The sequence below is a fragment of the Triticum dicoccoides genome, chromosome 6A, assembly GCF_002162155.2.
Source record: "Triticum dicoccoides isolate Atlit2015 ecotype Zavitan chromosome 6A, WEW_v2.0, whole genome shotgun sequence".
Lineage (NCBI taxonomy): Eukaryota > Viridiplantae > Streptophyta > Magnoliopsida > Poales > Poaceae > Triticum > Triticum dicoccoides.
Window position 1 is genome coordinate 627,039,805 of NC_041390.1, and position 20,610 is coordinate 627,060,414.

Below are 20,610 nucleotides of genomic sequence, written 5' to 3' on the forward strand. Positions count from 1 at the left end.
AACGGATCCCCAGGCGGATCCCCTGACGCCGCCTGCCTCCCCTGGAGACCGGTCGGGTGGGCCGGCTGATGATTGGTTGGGAGGACCCGATGTCCCCTCGCCCTCCTCTGGTGCGCGCCACGCGTCAGGCTTCGGTACGAGAGGGCCAGGCGCGCCTTCGTCGTCACGTGCAGCGGGCGGCGTGTCGCCTGGTCGACCTACGTGCTCCTCGAGTCCAGGCAACACGTCACCTGTGCCCGTGCGCGATCCGAGCGTGGCAGTCGAGGAGGATTCACCGTTGACGCTTCATTGGATGGAGGCGGGCCGGGATCTTCTGCGGCTGTTGATCCAGTACACGGCGACACACCAGCACGTATGACTACACGTGCACAAAGAGGTATTTTGAAACCATCAAAGTTTAAAGATGGAACAGTAAGGTATGACAAGAATTTCAAGTTTGCAAATTTTGCCTCCACTGGTGAACCACAAAGTTTAACAGAGGCGTTGAGTAATCGTGATTGAAAAAATGCTATGAATATAGAACATGATGCACTCATGAGAAACAAGACTTGGCACTTAGTTCCCTCGAAGCAAGGGAGGAATGTAATAGATTGTAAGTGGGTGTACAAGGTCAAAAGAAAATCTGATGGCACAATAGACAGGTACAAGGTTAGACTAGTGGCTAAAGGTTTCAAGCAACGCTATGGTATTGATTATGAAGATACATTTAGTCCAGTTGTTAAGGCTGCTACTATCAGACTTGTTCTATCTATTGCTGTTTTCAGGGGTTGGAGTCTTCGTCAATTGGATGTTCAGAATGCGTTTCTACATGGCGTTCTCGAGGAAGAGGTTTATATGCGGCAGCCACCTGGATTTGAGGATGGCTCAAAACCACACCATATATGTAACTTGGACAAGGCCTTGTATGATCTAAAGCAGGCACCCAGAGCCTGGTATTCAAAACTGAGCATGAAGCTGCAACAGCTTGGTTTTCGAGCCTCTAGAGGAGATACTTCACTGTTCTTCTTCAGGAAAGGGAAGGTGATCGTTTATATGTTAATTTATGTTGATGATATAATTGTTGCCAGTTCATCTCAAGATGCTACCTTGGCCTTGTTAAGAAACTTGAGAAGTGAGTTTGCACTCAAGGACCTGGGAGAGTTGCATTATTTTCTAGGCATTGAAGTTAAAAATATGCATGATGGTATTATGTTGACTCAAGAAAAATATGCCAAAGATATAATCAAGCGTGTAGGCATGAAGGATTGTAAGCCTTCCACTACACCTATGTCAACTATTGATAAGTTGTCATTGCATGAAGGAAAAATACTAAGTTCAGAAGAAGGGACTAAGTATAGGAGCATAGTTGGTGCACTTCAGTACTTAACTCTGACTAGACCTGATATATCTTTTGCTGCAAACAAAGTTTGTCAGTTCTTACATGCTCCTACTTCTGTACATTGGACAACAGTAAAAAGGATATTAAGATATATTCAGGGAAGTTCTGAAATAGGGCTAAAATTGTGTAGATCTCCATAACTGCAATAAGTGCATTCTCTGATGCAGACTGGGCTGGTTGCCTAGATGACAGGAGGTCTACTGGAGGTTTTGCCGTTTTCCTTGGGTCTAATCTTATATCTTGGAATGCAAAGAAACAAGCAACAGTGTCACGTTCCAGTACTGAAGCAGAATACAAGTCACTGGCTAATGCAACTGCTGAGGTAATGTGGATAGAAACCTTACTTGATGAATTGAGCATTGGAAGATCACATGTGTCACAACTTTGGTGTGACAATCTGGATGCAACTTATCTTTCTGCAAATCCTGTATTTCATGCAAGAACAAAGCATATAGAAATTGACTATCATTTTGTTCGTGAAAGAGTAGCACAAAAACTACTAGAAATACAGTTCATTCCAACAGAGAGATCAAGTTGCTGATGGCTTCACTAAGCCTCTACAAGTTCGGCAGTTCCAAGCCTTCAAGAACAATCTGAACCTTGACATGGTAAGATTGAGGGAGGATGTTAAACGATAGGCTTGTAGAGAATGTATAGATAGAAATACGTGACAACATGTCATGTATGTGTTGTAACGCATACAATGTATTTGGTGCGGCAGGTTGTTAGCTAGATAGATCTTATCTTGGTATAGCTTGGAGTAGAGGTCAAGTTTAGCAACAACCCGCGCCTTCTTGTAATCTGTCATGACTATATAACATGTATGCGTCCCTACCGAACAGCATACGCTTCTAGCCTTTCATTCTTTCACCCACGCCATCCATGTTCGTCACCTCTTACACTACTTATATTTGTAGGGGGGAAAATGCTTAACGTATTTTTCTTGTGACAGGTTGAACAGGTTGGTTCGCTCAAGCAGTTGAACACCACCGAGGAAAAAGAAAGAATCCGTTGTCTGCTTGTGTGTCTAATGCACTTGTTCTGTTCCAGCCTTTTCCATATCGCCTCTCTGAATTTCTTGCTGCTTGCTGAATGAATCCATGGCCTCGCTCTCGGGAACCTCCTGTACAGCAGGTTCCAGTGGGCCAAAACATAAAACTAGATTCCGCTGTAATTGTAAGAGGTTGTAGTCTGAAACCCGTTAGTGAAACTTTATAAGTAAATTATTGTGCAGTGATGTTGTATTTTTAAGAACGGATGCAGATTTGGTCCAACTGTCGATTGAACCGATATGCAATGAAATTCAATCGAGGCCTTGCAAGTCTTGATTAAGAAAGAAATAACTTTCAACAAATCTAAGTCAAGAATTTTGAGACGGAGGTTACATGTAGTACATGATTGAACACATGATAAGTCCCTTGATTAACAAGCGTAATGACTACTGTCATATTGTTAAAAGGGATTGCCCAAAACGTGAACCCCAGTAATTATCTCTTTTGCTTTTAGTTGGAATCCCAGTTATATTACTTAGCGTAATTCGATATTTATGAGTAGGTATTTTTCATGTACGTTTCCTTTTATCCTTCACCCGCGAACCTCACTCATCGCCTCTGTCTCGTTCCCTTTTCGCCGTGTTCGGCGGCCGCCATGGATTCGATCTGCCGTCGAAGCCCACGGGTTCGAGGCCAGCGCCGCCGCCGCAGCCGCGAAGCATGGCGCCCCTCCTCGCCGCCAGCCGCCTCTGCCTTTCCTGGGCGGCGCCTCCGGCGGCCCCGCCGTAGGGCCGCAGCGCGGGCGAGGGTGGCGTGCGGCTCGTAGCGAGGAAGAGAGGAAGGGGGCGTGCGACCGCCGTGCTGGGGCCGCGCCTCCTCCCCGGCGGCGACGCCTAGGATCTCCGAGGTTCGACCTCTCCTCTCCTCTGCACCACCTTCTTCCCCTCCGGCGGCCTGGGGTGCATATATTGATATTAACAATTGTTAATCCTGCCATCGGTGTGAAGCCTAGCATCTAGTGATGAGTCCCACTGTCAATTAATTAAACAAGTACGCGATGCGATCTTGGGTGCTGAACGGGAGCACATGCCACTCGCTAGTCCCAACAAGCATCTACGCAGATCTATAGGTAGGTTAAATTTTGTGTTAGCATGTACTAGTACAATTGCTCGTTGAAGATTGCATTGGCATGTGCCTTCGTAGTAGATCGACAAATAGTGAAACTTCAGGCCTGACGAATCTTGATTAAGAATACTAGAACATGTGAAACGATCGAGGTCGCTAAGTAAACTTCCATTATCTATCTATATAAGCAGGACATAGGGGCTTGAAATCTGCATCTCAGATCCATCCACACACAAATGATCAGAGGAGAAGAAAGATGCTGGAACGGTACTGATGGAGGCCACTGAGGTGAGGATTGGCAAATCCGTGCTGAATGAGTGCTTGGGTACGCCAAATTCGCCATCATGTATTTGGTAGCTGGATTTTCTCACCCAACAAACATAATACAGGAGGATGTTAGGATTGGAAAACCCTAAAAATATTATATGTGGGCACATAAAAGTAAAAACATAGTAGAAATAAAAAAATTCATACAAATATTAGAAGGCAAGTGCGAACCTGTTAGCAAATATTATCTGACATAAATCAGAATCCATGAAATGGGGCCGGTCAATTCAGATTCTTGCAAGTTTGAGTACAAGCCAGAGATATGGAACTCCTAATTTTGTAAAACTAATATGTTTCAGAATTGTTATGATTTCATCCAATCCAGTATGTAGGTTTTTTTTAGGACATTGGCGTAGTCTTCAGGATGATTCTTTGAACATCAATTCTCGTGAAGACTTGTTGCCTCACATACAAATAACTACATTTTATTAATTATGTAGTTTATGATAAAATTTAGTACTTTTTGTTATCTCTTTTGATTTTGAATTGGAATCCCAGTTATATTACTTAGCATAACTTGATATTTTGTACTTTTTCATGTATATACATTTTTTTATTCTCCACCCGCGAACATCACTCATCGCCTCTGTCTCGTTCCCTCTTCGCCGTGCGGCGCCATGGATTCGATCTGCCGTCGGAGCCCACGGGTTCGAGGCTGCCGCCGCCGCCATCTGGCCTTAGCCGCGAAGCGTGGTGCCCCTCCTCTGCCAGCCGCCTCTGCTTTTTCCTGGGCGGTGCCTCAGAAGGCCCCGCCGTAGGGGAGCAGCGCGGGCGAAGGTGGCGTGTGGCTCGAAGCAAGGAAGGGAGGGAGGGGGCCGTGGCCGTGGCTGCTCCGACCGGCGTGCTGGGGCCGCGCTTCCTCCCCGGCGAGCGACGGCTAGGATCTGCGAGGTTCGACCTCTCCTCTCCTCTCCACCACCTTCTTCCCCTCAGTGGCGCTGGGGTGCTCTGCACATTGAAGTTAACAATTAGCAATTATTAATCCTGTCATCGATGTGAAGCCTAGCTAGTGACCAGTCCCACCGTCAATCAATTAAATAAATTGGTACGCGATGCGATCTTGGGTGCTGAACTAGAGCACATGGCGCACGCTAGTCCCAACAACCCATAACGTGCGTGCAGATCGATAAGTAGGTTCAAATTTGTGTTAGCATCCCCACTTGATCCTTGAACATCGTGTTAGCATGTGCATATGTAATAGATCAATAAATAGTCAACATGAGGCCTGGCGAATCTTGATTAAGAATGGAAGTTTTGAAACGATTGAGGTCGCTAAGTAAACTTCCATTATGTATCTACTAAGCAGGACATAGGAGCCTGGAACCTTGCATCTCAGATCCATCCACCAGCAAACACTCACGGGAGAGGGAGAGGGAGGAACCTCGATCGCTGACGATGGAGGCGACCGCGTTGAGCATCGGCAAGTCCGTGCTGAGCGGGGCCCTTGGCCTCGCCAAGTCCGCCGTTGCGGAGGAGGTGGCCCTGCAGCTGGGAGTACAGCGCGACAAGGCCTTCGTCACGGACGAGCTGGAGATGATGCAGTCTTTCTTGATGGTGGCGCATGATGAGCAAGGCGAGCACAACAAGGTGGTCAGGACCTGGGTGAAGCAGGTCCGCGACGTCGCCTATGACGTCGAGGATTCGCTCCAGGATTTTGCTGTTCGTGTGGACAAACTGTCTTGGTGGCGCATCCCTCGCATGCTTCTCGATCGTCGCCATGTTGCCAAGCAGATGAAGGAGCTGAGGACCAAGGTCGTGGACGTGAGCCAGAGAAACTTGCGCTACGGCCTCATCAAGGGGTCTAGCTCCACTCAGCCTGCTGCTGATGCTGCCCCTACTGCTGCTGATGCTGCTATGTTTGGCGTTGATGAAGCAAGGCAAGCTGCGAAGCAACACCAATCAAGATCGGATCTTGCCCGGCTGATCAGCACAGAGGGTGATGACCAAATTGGAGTCATTGGTGTATGGGGAACAAGTGGCAGTGTTGGGCACAGCTCCATCATCTCGGAGGCCTATGAGAATCCAAATATCAAACTTAGTTTTCCATGCCGAGCGTGGGTCAGGGTGGAGCGGCCTTTCCATCCAAACGAATTTGTCCAGAGTATAATGGAACAGTTTCGAGCAACTGCCATAGGTGTGGTTGATTTTCCATTGGAACTAGAGGCGGAGAAGGCGAGGCATGAGTTTGCTCATGAGTACAGTCGATATGTCAACAAGAAGAGGTATCTGATCGTTCTTACCGGATTATCCACCATTGAAGAATGGCATCGAATCAAAACTTGTTTGCTGGAAAACAAATTGGGGAGCCGCATCGTAGTATCCACAGAGCATGTTGAAGTTGCAAGCTTATGCCCAGGCCAGGAAAGTATTGTATCAGAGCTCAAGCAATTGTCTGCTGAACAAACCATCTATGCTTTCTACCGGCAGGTACTACTTAAGTTTTAAACGCAAGTTTACGATTTTCAATAGGCCCACCCAAAATATGAACCATTATATCAGTTAGATGTAGTATATAGTGGCGAAGGGTAATCACTATGGAGCGTCTCGTGGGTAGGCTCAAATTAATTTCCGTGTTTGGACAAGGCAGGGAAGGGGGAATTCCTGGTCCAAACCCTCATCTGTTCCATCTTCCATGCGGGAAAGAATAAGTCCCCTAGGTGTGGAACGAAACCAGCTCTCGAATTGGGAACTCCCTGGACTACCCTGATGGTCCTAACTGGATACATTCTCAGCCTCCCTGGATTCCTCATCGACCTGCTGATACAGATGTCCTCTGCCCAGGTCCGTGGACGAGGTAATGCCTGTTCAGTGGAGAGGCATTTAGTGGGCATGCAGTGTGCAGGGAGCTGCCCAGAAAATGGGTGTAAATATGGATATTTCATCTGACAAATAAATGTTATTTGCAATGCTTTGATAAAAGTGTCAACGCAAAGGTTTTTTTTGCATTTGTTTGACATTCAATTGTCCATGCTGTTCATATCATGCTGAGGGCTAAGGTTTTCAATAACTTTATGTTCTCTTGTAGTAATAGTCAACTTTGATGTAATTCATGAATAATTTGGGCTCGTGTTCTTTTTCGCCTTTTAAACTTCTAGACTACTTACATTATTTCTGGCGAAGTTAGCTTGTATACATACCAGTCGAGCTTTATGTACTATGTCTGGATCGTTGTCACATTAATATTCCTGTATAGCAAGAGACACGCTTGAGCTGACCCATCAGTATTATTTTGACTATCCATCATTACATTTTTATCTAACTCTTGTTTGCTTTTGTTCAGAGTTCTCATGGCGTTACATATCCATCAAAGCCAGCATCGTCTAGCTCAAAGTTACCCAACATCGCTGAGAATGAGATACAAGAAGACCAATCCAATGCTGATGTTGATGGAAATATCACAGTGCAAAAGAGGTTCACACGCACCTACAGAATGACAGGTGTTCTGGAGGAATTTCAGCTTATTGGGCGAGAGAAAGAAAAATCTGATATAATTGAACTAATTGGAGAACAAGCTAGAACCCATCAATTTCAGGTGATAGTAGTATGGGGAATGGGTGGTCTTGGAAAAACCACTCTAATAAAAAATGTTTTCCAGAGCAAAGAGGTCAATGGCTTGTTTGAAAAATATGCTTTTGTCACGGTCTTGCGACCTTTCAAGCTTGAGGAGCTCCTTAGGAGCTTGGCATTGCAACTTGATGCAAACAAGGGATCAATGGACTTTGCAGGTGACACCCAAAAAAACATTGCTTTGATGGGAGTTGCAGACTTGATTGAAGTGTTGGGTAGACGTTCAGAAGGAAAGAGTTGTTTGATTGTTCTCGATGACCTCTCATCTACAACAGAATGGGATGAAATACTGCCAAGATTACGTACAATGAGAGATCTGGTCGTTGTGATCACCACAAGGCGAGAGGATATTGCTAAGCATTGTTGCAAAAAACCGAAGTGCATACACTTGCTCAACGGTCTTGAAGAAAATAATGCAATTACCCTGTTCACAAGAAAGGTAACGAAATAGTATTCTTTATATTATTCACCCTATCAGTTAGCAAAGAAAATCATTCCTTTTTATCTCAGTTCAATTTTTAGTTTTGAGAGGTCATTTCAAATTAGTATATTGAAGCAGGTCACGACCAACCATCCTTGGAAGATATACTTTAAACTGGGTTGCAAAAGCGTAAGATTAGGGCACCATGACTCATGTTGTAGACTCTAGTTTCAACTATTTTAGTATTAAGCCAAAAAATTGATTACATCACACATTACTCGGGTTAGGACATGTTTGTATTAGCAACAACCCAACAATGTTGCATGAACTCACCACTTTCCTTGTCAAATTATACACGAATCATTTTCTTCGACAAACCAGCAGGAGCTCTGTATTTTCATTAAGTAGAATAAGAACTGGCATGCTTACATGGAAAACTAGCCAAAAACGAACACATCAACCACACACACACACCGGCCCCAAGGGCATGCAATGCACCAGCCGAGATGACGGCTTCGGCACCCAAGTAACTAGAGCCAACCTTTACAACATGAGAACAATTTCTGATGCCATCAATTCTGCTTCCACACTGGACCACACACCAATCGAGTCAGCAACTCTTATCACCTCAGTGACCAAAGTCGACACCCTTTAAAGTGCAACAGTCTTTCGAGTCAACGCTCCGGCCTTCGAATCTGAGCAACATGAACAGGCACCTGAGGCCGCGCATCGATTCTGCCACCCAAGCGACTGGAGGTGACACCCTACAAATGGGGAAGATCTCCTGAGTCATCGCTATCGCTTCCACACCGGTCCAAGGGGTAGAGTACCAGCTCGGTTGATGACTTTGTCACCCATACGACTAGAGCTGACGCCCTACAACACCCAAGTGTATCATGTTGGTTTCTGAAGCCACCGCTCCGACTTCATCTCAACACACTCCTGGTGCCCAAACCCATTCCGCCGAAGCTCAACTTTACTAGGGTTTTGGCCTCCTAAGGCGACACCTTAAGAACGAAGCAAAGAGAAACGTTTTGGCCTCCTATTCTAATAAGGTTCTTTTCATGGACGATCCATAAAATATTGTCGGTTGGAGCCTGGAGATGAGATGGAGCATGCCGCATGTAATTAGGAACAATGACTGTGGGCATTGTCATCGTTCGTTTCCACCAAAGTGGAGTTGAGTTTTAACCTTACGCACCATTGTTCCCACAACTGCCACCTGCAAAGCGACATGCCGCGTGATACGTCGTTGTTTGCCATCCATCCACCACTTCCCACACATCACCATTCGATGCCCTGCCGTTCACACCCACACGACTAGCGACCGACACTACAAGCTTTGTGTTCCCCTTCCCTGCCATTCTCTTTCACCGCCCTCTTTCTTCAGAGTTGTCCAGGGCTGCCGACCCAATCTAACGCCTCATCCGATGGCGAAGCCGGCTGACGGTGGTGGCGAAGAGGTTCTCGGGTCTTCCTTATGCATATTAGGATAGTAGTTGTCCTAGTTAATCTTGGCATTATGTCGTGGTTTGGCGATATGCCGTCTGCCTTTGCTTCGTTGCCAGCGAGCTTCGTACAGAGCTTGCCTTCCTCCTCCTCTGGCCGACTTCCATGGTGGATGGTGGCGGCAGCGGGGGATTTTGTGGAAGCATCATCAATAAGCTCGGGAGAGCCCCTGGTCGGCCACATTTGGAACCATCGGTTCTTTTTCACCGTCGTGGTGCCAGGCGGATAGGAAGAGGTGGATCCGGTTGCTTCCTTCGTCGAGCTGGAGTTCTCTGGGGACTACGAGCTGTCTTGTGGATCCAGCATTTCCTTCATCCCACTGCATCAACCTCCGCCACACAAGTTGCAGATCAACAAAGGTATTGCTTCTGGTGTGCCATATTCAACTTCCAAGTGAGGCCGTTATAACCTTGCTTGTCGTTGGCAAGGTTTGTGTCGGAGACAGTGGCCGTGGAGTCTGACGAGGTTGCTACCTGCGATAGGACGCAATTGGGTCCTATTTGCAAAAAGGGAGGACCATGTTGTAATTTCTGTTTCTTTCAAGATCTTCTATGCAGTGTTGTATTAAATTTGATATGAAATGGCAGCTTCTGCCTTCGAGCCCCTACCCCTGTTCGTAAAAAAAGCAAGTTGAGGGAGAGGCCCAGCCAGATCTGGAGCCGTTACTCGAGAATAGAGCCACATGGTGCAGCAGTACCGCTGCCACATGGGTTTTTTTAGAAAAGAAGGATGACCCCCGGCCTTTGCATCTGAGCGATGCATACGGCCACTTTATTAATTATTCTCACAGGACCTTACAAAGAAATACAGCAGTAAGACTAAAGCCGCCGTCTAAGCAACAGACTGTCGTTACACCTATCCAGTTGATGAAGGGGCGCAGATAGCCTAGGCCTAATACCAAACAGGCATCACAGCCAAACCTATCATCTAAGACCTGGGGTCCCATCCAGGACGCTTGTCTGGCATGGGTCTCACCAGTCCGGCGTGCACTCAGAGGCCGCCGCCGCCAGCTGCCACCGCTCCATCTTCAGAACTGTACTGATGCATCAACCTTACTCGGTCCAGCTATCGTAGACGTCACCACGGCGCCCAACGGCACCTCCTCCCTGCGCGCAAACAGCTGAGCACGTCGCGGTCGCCACTGATACACCTCAGCACCATGCTGCCAAGTACCACCAGCCGACACAGCTTGAAGTCTTTGGAAAATCTGTCGTGCATAGCACCTGCCGACCAGGCATGACAAAGCGTAGCACCTGTCGGTCAGGCATGACTTGACATCTCCACCGAAGCTCCGTGCAAGACGAAGCCGCTCCACCTCCAGCCTCTTTGAACGGGAGCACCCCAGGAAGACACGACGAAGAGTTGAGCACCACAATCACCACGAGAGCCGGACCAGCCGACCGCCATGGCGAAGCGACACCACTAAAGCGAGAATCGCCGCCATCAGGAACGCCAAGAACGCGCTGCAGCTGTCCCACCTCCCGGCGGACCCAAAGCGGCGCCTTCAAGAAGGTGACGGAGCCGGGCAGTGCCGCCGCCCAACCAAAGTTGTGGGTTTTCACCGGGTGCAGGGGGAGGACGAGGGGGAGGGAGCTGGATCTCGAAGCCGCCTTCAAGAAGGAAACATCGCCCGAAGCGCCGCCGGCGTCGTGGCCGCCGTAGCCGGCCAAGAAATTACTCCGATCCAGAGCTCGCAACCGCACATCCGCGCAATCAGCCACCGGATCCGGCGGGACTGACGAGGAGGAAGCAGCAGCAGCACGGGGGCGCTGTCTTCAGATCTGGCGAAGGAGAGCAGCAGGGGATCCCTCCAACACGGCGCCCGCATCCACCGCCAACCCGCCGCCCACGCGGCCGAGTAGACGCCGCCCTCAACATCGGCGAGCGTCGCCGCCCAGGACGACGCCGCCCTCACCAGCAGAGGCCGCCGCCTCAAACCCTAGGCCCGAGCCCGAGCGGCGTCGCGGCCGAGGGCCTCGCCGCCACCCTCATCAGCGGCCGCGCGGGGGACTCGGCGCCCGTCTCCGGCGGCGGCGAGGGCAGGAATCGAGAGGGGGGGAGGCGGACGGGGAGATCGGTCGCCCCCGAGTCGCCCTCGAGAGGGCGACGCGAGGGAACGGGGTTAGCGGATGGACCTCATGCTTGGTTCAGTTTTGTGAGGATTCATATTTTGTGAGGATTTTTTGTCTCACATTGTCATTTCCTTTTACACGAGATGAAGATACTTATAAATACGATCCATTACAACAACAACAACAACAAAGCCTTTAGTCCCAAACAAGTTGGGGTAGGCTAGAGGTGAAACCCATAAGATCTCGCAACCAACTCATGGCTCTGGCACATGGGTAGCAAGCTTCCACGCACCCCTGTCCATAGCTAGCTCTTTGTCGATACTCCAATCCTTCAGGTCTCTCTTAACGGACTCCTCCCATGTCAAAATCGGTCGACCCCGCCCTCTCTTGACATTCTCCGCACGCTTTAGCCGTCCGCTATGCACTGGAGCTTCTGGAGGCCTGCGCTGAATATGCCCAAACCATCTCAAACGATGTTGGACAAGCTTCTCCTCAATTGGTGCTACCCCAACTCTATCTCGTATATGATCATTCCGGACTCGATCCTTCCTCGTGTGGCCACACATCCATCTCAACATACGCATCTCCGCCACACCTAACTGTTGAACATGTCGCCTTTTAGTCGGCCAACACTCCGCGCCATACAACATTGCGGGTCGAACCGCCGTCCTGTAGAACTTGCCTTTTAGCTTTTGTGGCACTCTCTTGTCACAGAGAATGCCAGAAGCTTGGCGCCACTTCATCCATCCGGCTTTGATTCGATGGTTCACATCTTCATCAATACCCCCATCCTCCTGCAACATTGACCCCAAATACCGAAAGGTGTCCTTCCGAGGTACCACCTGGCCATCAAGGCTAACCTCCTCCTCCTCACAGCTAGTAGTACTGAAACCGCACATCATGTACTCGGTTTTAGTTCTACTAAGCCTAAACCCTTTCGATTCCAAGGTTTGTCTCCATAACTCTAACTTCCTATTTACCCCCATCCGACTATCGTCAACTAGCACCACATCATCCGCAAAGAGCATACACCATGGGATATCTCCTTGTATACCCCTTGTGACCTCATCCATCACCAATGCAAAAAGAGCTCAAAGCTGACCCCTGATGCAGTCCTATCTTAATCGGGAAGTCATCGGTGTCGACATCACTTGTTCGAACACTTGTCACAACATTATTGTACATGTCCTTCATGAGGGTAATGTACTTTGCTGGGACTTTGTGTTTCTCCAAGGCCCACCACATGACATTCCGCGGTATCTTATCATAGGCCTTCTCCAAGTCAATGAACACCATATGCAAGTCCTTCTTATGCTCCCTATATCTCTCCATAAGTTGTCGTACCAAGAAAATGGCTTCCATGGTCGACCTCCCAGGCATGAAACCAAACTGATTTTTGGTCACGCTTGTCATTCTTCTTAAGCGGTGCTCAATGACTCTCTCCCATAGCTTCATTGTATGGCTCATCAGCTTAATTCCACGGTAATTAGTACAACTCTGAACATCCCCCTTGTTCTTGAAGATTGGTACTAATATACTCCGTCTCCATTCTTCTGGCATCTTGTTTGCCCGAAAATGAGGTTGAAAAGCTTGGTTAGCCATACTATCGCTATGTCCCCGAGACCTTTCCACACCTCAATGGGGATACAATCAGGGCCCATCGCCTTGCCTCCTTTCATCCTTTTTAAAGCCTCCTTCACCTCAGACTCCTGGATGCGCCGCACAAAACGCATGCTGGTCTCATCAAAGGAGTCATTCAGTTCAATGGTAGAACTCTCATTCTCCCCATTGAACAGCTTGTCGAAGTACTCCCGCCATCTATGCTTAATCTCTTCGTCCTTCACCAAGAGTTGGCCTGCTCCGTCCTTGATGCATTTGACTTGGCCAATATCCCTCGTCTTCCTCTCCCGGATCTTAGCCATCTTATAGATGTCCCTTTCACCTTCCTTCGTGCCTAACCGTTGGTAGAGGTCCTCATATGCCCGACCCCTTGCTTCACCAACAGCTCGCTTTGCGGCCTTCTTCGCCATGCAAAATTTTTCAAGAAAATTTTCATTTAAAATTGTTTGGTTGGTGTATTGACCAATTTATTAGCATGGAGGCTATGACAAACAAGCGCATCCCAATTTGTTTTGCTCAATCTTCTTATTTCATTTTTTAGACCTCGTGATTCATTCGTAGTTTGGTAGATCAATACTTATTACTGTGATTAGCAGATTTTACCGCCTGATTGCACTGATTTTTTTGGTTGAGAATAATCTTTCTACTAGTTACTTAATGTGGAGTACTTTGGAAATGTTGATGAATCTGGAGTTTTAGAAGCAAATATTTAATCATGAACTTACGTTTTGCTCGAGATTAATCTTGCTACTCATTACTAAATGTAGTTCATCTTCAGAGTTGAGTAATGGTGTGGAGATGTTCATGGATCTACAATTTTACAAGCGATATTTAATAATGAACACACCAAGATATTTTTTTTGAAAAGCACACCAAGATATATAGTCAGTTTCTGAGGAACATATCAGTGTTCATTCGGTCATTTTGTTGCTGATATGCATTCAGTATAATAAATTGTACACTTAATGTGGTATTTATAAATATTAATAACCATTTGCAGCAATATACCGTCCGATGTCCATTCGTCCTTCCCGTTGACGTGACCTGCATGTGATGCCGAGAGTGCTTGTTTATGGACCCTGCTGTGCGGATGGTGGGTCCATGAACTGTACGAATTACAAAATGTATGTCTGTTATGTTTATACTGTACTGACGGGGATATGATCTCAATGTGACCAAGCAACCGTGACAACAGAGCTACCTGTCACTCGAGCCTTAAAGAGCATTCTCGTTGTTACATAGTCTATCGTGTACTCGCCACCCAAACTGGGGGAAGGCTAGCTAGCTATTAAGTAAACTAGGAAAAGTGGTTTGGATGCACCTAATTAATTTTTAGTTCAATGACTAATTATATTTCCTACAATTGCAGGTATTTAAGAATATGACTACTGATTTGGCTGAGCAATATCCTGCATTGGTTGAACCAGCAAAACTAATCCTAAAGAAGTGCAATGGACTTCCCCTTGCGATAGTCACCATTGGTGGCTTCTTGGCTGATCAACCAACAAAAACTGCTGCAGAGTGGAGGAAACTGAATGAGCATATCAGTGTTGAGCTGGACATGAACCCAAAGTTTGAGGTCATAAAAACAGTCCTCATGAAAAGTTATGATGGCCTACCCTATTATCTCAAGTCTTGTTTCTTGTACATGTCCATCTTCCCTGAAGACCGCAATGTTAGCCGGAGACGTTTGGCTTACCGATGGATTGCTGAAGGTTATGCACGAGACAAGGCCACAGCAGATAGATACTTCATGGAACTCGTAGAGAGAAGCATGATATTACCAACTCAACAATCGGTTTGCAGCATACAAGGATTCGATTCTTGCCAGCTACACGATCTGATTCGTGATATCAGCATTGCAGAGTCTTTGGAGGAAAATCTTGTTTTCAGGTTGGAGGAAGGCTGTAGCTTGAACACCCACGGCGCAGTGCGTCACCTTGCCATAAGCAGCAACTGGGAGGGAGATGAGCGTGAGTTGGAGAGCACCCTGGAGTTGTCCCGTATACGGTCATTGACATTGTTTGGTAAGTGGAAGCCATTTTACATTTCTGACAAGATGAGGTTTCTTCGGGTGCTGGACCTGGAAGGAACACAAGGGTTAAGAATTCATCACCTTGAGCACATTGGGGAGCTTCTTCATCTGAGATACCTTTCTCTACGCGGGTGTCACAAAATCTTGTACCTTCCAGATTCAGTGGGTAATCTGAGACAACTTGAGACACTAGACATCAAAGGGACGGGTATAGCTATGCTGCCCAGAACCACCATCAAGCTTAGTAAGCTATATTATCTACATGCTGGTAGAGGTTCAGGGGATAGTGAGAGAAATTGTTTCTCAAAGTGTGAAGACATTTGTGAAATGCAACGTGATTTATGTGTAGGATGCTGCTCACTGGATCTTTCAGACATGCATGGATTTGGCAGGTGTGAGGCTTTCCATCTTGTTTGCTGCTTAATGTACCCTAATATCATTAGGGGCATAGAGAATTCTGGTGTTAAGGTGCCAAGAGGGACCAGGAAACTGAAGGCCCTGCGTACACTACGGTATGTTCACCTTGCTTGGAGAACTGCCATTATAAAAGAGATAAAAGGCCTCACTGGTCTGCAGAAGCTAGGAGTGGTCGGTATCAACAAGAAAAATGGTCCAGGTTTCTGTTCGGCCATTTCCAGTCTCAGCCATCTTGAATCATTGTCAGTGCGGTCAGGTGATGGCCTAAATGGCTGTTTGGATGGCATGTCCACAGCTCCAGAAAACCTGCAGAGCCTCAAGCTATCCGGCAGCCTGGAAAAATTGCCGGAATGGATTAAGGGGCTCCAGAATCTCGTGAAGCTCAAGTTAGAACTCAGCAAGTTATCAGGGAACCTTGAAACCATGCAAGTCCTTGGGAACCTACCAAACCTATCCATTCTGGGTTTATGGGATGAATGGCTTAGGATCGATGTACTCCAGTTCCAGAGTGGCCTTTTCAGAAGGCTCACGGTGCTTGATCTTTTCTACTCAAGGATGGAAATTAAATTAGTGGAGTTTGAGGAAGAATCAATGCCCAATCTTGAGTTGCTGACCCTTAGCCTTGGAGATACCGAAATTGCCTTCTCTGGGCTAGAACTTCTCCAAAGCATCAAGGAAGTACGGCTTAGTGTTCATAGCTACTTGTTTGGTACACCCAAATCATCAAAAAATGGGGGAAATGAAAAAATGGGGAAAACATTGCATGAATACATGAAAAGAGAAGAAGAGAGAAACAAACCCATGCAAGATAAAGTCAGGCAGGAGTTGCAGACGCAGCTTGATAGGAATAAGAATCGTCCAGTCTTGAAGGTGCAATGAGCTCAGAAACCTGGGGCTACTTCTGAGTGGCGGCCAAGCCATGCTATTGGAAAATCTATCTTGTTTTTATCTCTAGCATTGATTGTGGTATTTCTTTTTCTGCTGTGGGTATCTCATTGAGTTTCTGAAGAATGAATGGCCGCTGCAATATATGATGCTCTGTATCTGTATGTTCTGGCGATGTGTGCACCATCGCTAGGCTGCTTAATAATAAGGGTGTGGTGATATCTTCGGCAATTGTAAAAACTGCTTGGATTAAATGCATAAAATTCTTCAGTACTCAGTACTAGTATGTTGCATCATATGCTACGCTTGTAAGATGCTTTGTGCTTGGTGATTATGCCATTTCTGCTTGGGGGCTCTGCTTGGATATGGTGAAGAATGTATCGGCAGCACTGCAATATAAGATGCTCTCTGTACCTGCATGTTCCGGCCGGCGATGTGTATATGTATCATCGTGCTCTGGTAACTGAATGAAGTTTTGGATTAGATGCAGAAACCTCGTCAGTATTTTGCATCATATGTTGCAACCCTTTTCTTCTGCCCTTGGTGACCGTGTCAGTCGGTCTGCTCTGTCCCTTTCATTTGTCAGCAGAATGGAATGAATGATGTAACCACATACAGTATAATCTACCTAGGCATCAACAGCTTACAGATGTCACGAAGGGTCAGTCCATCTACGTAGTCAGGCAGCTAAATTGTTTCACGTAGCATGTATACTTCTATTTTTTTGAGCCTGGTAATAGTTATTTCCTTCGTTACGTTAGTTTCATTGCTTTGCTTTGACTTTTTATTTCTTTTTCCAATTTCCTACTTTTATTCATATTTCTTTCTCAAATAGAAAACATTTTAATTAATTTTATTTAAAAAATTCACGACGCGGCTAAGAAAATGTTCATGTATTTTAAAAATATTATTTGTGCAATTTTTCGAAAAACTTCATACCATTCAAGAAAATGTTCGTGACATTTCAAAAATATTCACACGTTTAAAATTTTGTTTATGAAATATTAGAAAAGGTTCACCGGCATTTCGAGAAATTCATATAGAGTGAAAACATTATTTGCTCAATATTTTTAGGAAAAACCTAACGCTCACAAGTGTGGCATCTTGCACATCGCCTACACACCTCCTTTACCACTCATTTTACCACATATGAACAGATGACATCAGCAGGAATTTTTTTGGTTTTCGGCTTAAAAATGTTTTATCTCCTAATTAAAAAATCAAATTAAAAATCCGTCTTCGTCATTAAATCCGTATCGACGAGATCTTCAAAACTAGACCCCATGTTGATATGTTTCGACGATTTTTTTTTGCACAAAAGTTGCCATGATGTTTACATTGTAGTTGCCGTAGTGCTTAAACTAAAGTTGCCATGTGGCAATTTCAGTTTGTAGAGCATGTCAATTTTAGTATTTTGATGATGGCATCTCCAGTACTTTGATCATGAAAATTATTTTTTGTATGAACCATGGCAATTTTAAGTGCATGTATCATGGCAACTTTAGTTTATGGTTCATGACAAGTCTAGTTTCTTAATTCCTTATTTTATAAATGTCAAAAATTAATTTTAAATGTAGAAGAAAATAGTCGAAACATGCCAACTTCAGTGTAAACACCATGGCAATTCATGTGCAACAGACATGCCAACTTTTAACCCTAAAAAATCGTCGAAATATATTGATATGAGATTTAGTTTCGAAGATCTCATCACAAGGGATTTAATGGTGAAAACGGATCTTCAATCGGATTTTTTATTTAAGAGATAAAACATTTTTAAAACTGAAAATCCAAAAAGATTCCCACATGCATGCATGCGGTGACGTGGCGCAGTCTCTGTGTTATAGGACGTGTGGGCGGGTTTCGCTCCCACCACACGTGTGGGCGTTAGCCTTGTCCTTTTTTTAAGATGTTAGTACCATTAAAAAGTACTTTGACATTTAAAAATGTTCACATGTTTAAATGTTGTTCGTGGCATTTCTAAAAATCTGCACCGAAATGTAAAACTTAGGTAACATAGTTTGAAGAAAACAATATTCGTACCACTCCATAAATTATTCATGAAATTTAAGGAGACATTCTTATGTTCATGAAAATACAAAAAGAAAATTGTTCATCCAATTTAAAAAAAAAAGCTCTACACATGAGTTTTTTTCCCATGCTGGCAACGGTTCAGCGGATATTGAGCAAAATAGTATTTCAAAGTTTTTTTTTGAAAAGCTATGTTGCCCAGATCCACCACCAAGCTTAGTAAGCTATGTTATTTCCGTGCTGGCAACGGTTCAGGGATTTTGAGCAAAAATAGTATTTCAAAGTGTGAAGACATTTTGGAAATGGAACGAGAATTATGTGCAGCATGCTGCTCATATGAGTTTCCAGATATCGATGGTTTAAGCAGGTGTGAATTTTGCAGTGTTGCTAGCTGCATAGTGCCCCCTAATATCATTAGGGGCATAGATAAGTGTGGTGTTAAGTTGCCAAGAGGGACCGGAAAACTGAAGGCCCTGCTTACACTGCGGTATGTGCACCTTGCCTGGGGAAGTGCCGTTATAAAAGAGATAAAAGGTCTCACCGGCCTGCAGAAGCTAGGAGTGGTTGGTATCAACAAGAAAAATGGTTCGGGTTTCTGTTTAGCCGTTTCCAGTCTTAGTCGCCTTGAATCGTTGTCGGTGCTGTCAGGTAATAGCTTAATTGGTTGTTTGGATGGCATGTCCATGGCTCCGGAAAACCTCCAGAGCCTCAAGCTATCCGGCAGCCTGGAAAAAATACCTGAATGGATTGGGGTGCTCCAGAATCTCGTGAAGCTGAAGCTGCAGTTCAGCGGCCTATCATGTAACTGTGCAGCCATGCAGGCCCTTGGGAACCTGCGAAACCTATCTATTCTCGGATTGTGGGAGAGGAAAATTAAGATGGATGTACTCCAGTTCCAGAGTGGCCTTTTTGGAAGACTTGCAGTGCTCGATCTTCTCTATGAAGGCATGGAAATCAAATTAGTGGCATTTGAGAAAGATTCAATGCCTAATCTTAAGTTTCTGAGCCTTCGCCTTGAAGATACTGAAACTGCCTTCTCTGGGCTAGAACTTCTCCAAAGCATCAAGGAAGTAGGGCTCGGCGTTGATTTTACCACTCGTTCAATGGAACTTCTAGGAGATATGGGATTGGAAGAGCGTTATAAAGAAGAAGAAAACAAAACAAAACTCATGAAAGACAAATTCAAGGAGGAATTGTGGATCAAGCTTGAGAGGAATAAAGGCCATCCCGTCTTGAAGGTGGAATGAGTTCAGAAACCTGGGGAAGCTCCTATCCTAAATATCCTGACTCGCTGACATGCTATATCATGCCATGCCATTGATAAAATCTATCTTTGATCTACTCTCTTGTTTTATCTCTTGCATTTCTTGTTGTAATAATGGCCTAAACGTCCACGACATTGTTGTCCTGCGGCTGTTAGAGGTGGTTTTTCCTTTGCTGATTTGAGGGTCTGCTTTGATTTTACAAAAAAGGGTTTCCCCCGCTTTATATATAAAGCATCAACACTTACATCCAAACAACCGATACAAACGCACGCCACACACAATTCAAGGCAAGGTACAAGAATGCCAGGCACCGACACACAACCTCAACGACTATCAAGTATCAACAAAATGAGCAAAAAGAACCGCTTGTAGCCGACGAAGACCACCATCAAGATGAGAGATCATCCGGGAAGAAGTGCAACGGACAACGCCGGACCGAGGGCTCCAAGACGATTCCTCCAAGAAGGGCACGACCACGGACCGTCGCCATCGTCCGATCCAAAGATCAGGTTTTCACCCAGAGCTAGACAGGTGGACTGGGAGCACCACGATGGAGCCTGCAAGGAGGAACACGACGTCCGCGGACGCCGACACCGTCGAACCGTGCATGGACAGGTAAGTGATGAATCCCAGTGCTCCACCCTTCCACCGCATCCCCGGTCCGCCAACCGCCTGCAGCCATGCCACCCAAAAGCGGCCATGGTTGCTCGCCCGCATCCGAGTCGCGCAGTCCGCCTATGACCAACGCGACTCCCACCACCGGGCCGCCGCCCCGCCACCGGACCACCCCGAGAAGCCCCAAAGGTCACGCCTTGGACAAGATCCACGATCCTAACCACCTCAGAACCGTCGGCGACCACTGCCTCAAGAGGAACCATGCCCAGTTGGCCGGGGGGAAGGGGGAGGAGGAGGAGCGGCCTATGGCCACGACCGACATTGCTGCGCCGGCGACGGGGCACGCAACGACGC

General features: G+C 46.2%; 1 protein-coding gene across 2 annotated transcripts; it reads left to right on the plus strand.

The window, feature by feature from the left end:
• Nucleotides 1-3,136: 3,136 nt before the first annotated feature.
• LOC119318665 (disease resistance protein Pik-2-like) lies at nucleotides 3,137-16,625 on the plus strand. Of its 2 annotated transcripts, none has more exons than XM_037593248.1 (5): nucleotides 3,137-3,277; nucleotides 3,687-4,713; nucleotides 5,129-6,249; nucleotides 7,103-7,828; nucleotides 14,381-16,625. In XM_037593248.1, exons 3-5 carry the CDS (start codon nucleotides 5,218-5,220, stop codon nucleotides 16,340-16,342), a joined length of 3,720 nt encoding a protein of 1,239 aa, XP_037449145.1. In that variant the 5' UTR covers nucleotides 3,137-3,277; nucleotides 3,687-4,713; nucleotides 5,129-5,217; the 3' UTR covers nucleotides 16,343-16,625. The 2 variants fall into 2 exon arrangements, with proteins under 2 accessions (XP_037449145.1, XP_037449144.1); XM_037593247.1 differs by lacking the exon at nucleotides 3,137-3,277 and adding an exon at nucleotides 3,344-3,499.
• Nucleotides 16,626-20,610: the final 3,985 nt, after the last annotated feature.

Bases quoted from the DNA above. Each gene is read 5' to 3' on its own strand.
- LOC119318665 (XM_037593248.1), top strand. From the start codon at position 5,218: ATGGAGGCGACCGCGTTGAGCATCGGCAAGTCCGTGCTGAGCGGGGCC. The intron at 6,250-7,102 runs GTACTACTTAAG...GCTTTTGTTCAG, and splicing joins TCTATGCTTTCTACCGGCAG to AGTTCTCATGGCGTTACATA. The intron at 7,829-14,380 runs GTAACGAAATAG...CTACAATTGCAG, and splicing joins TTACCCTGTTCACAAGAAAG to GTATTTAAGAATATGACTAC.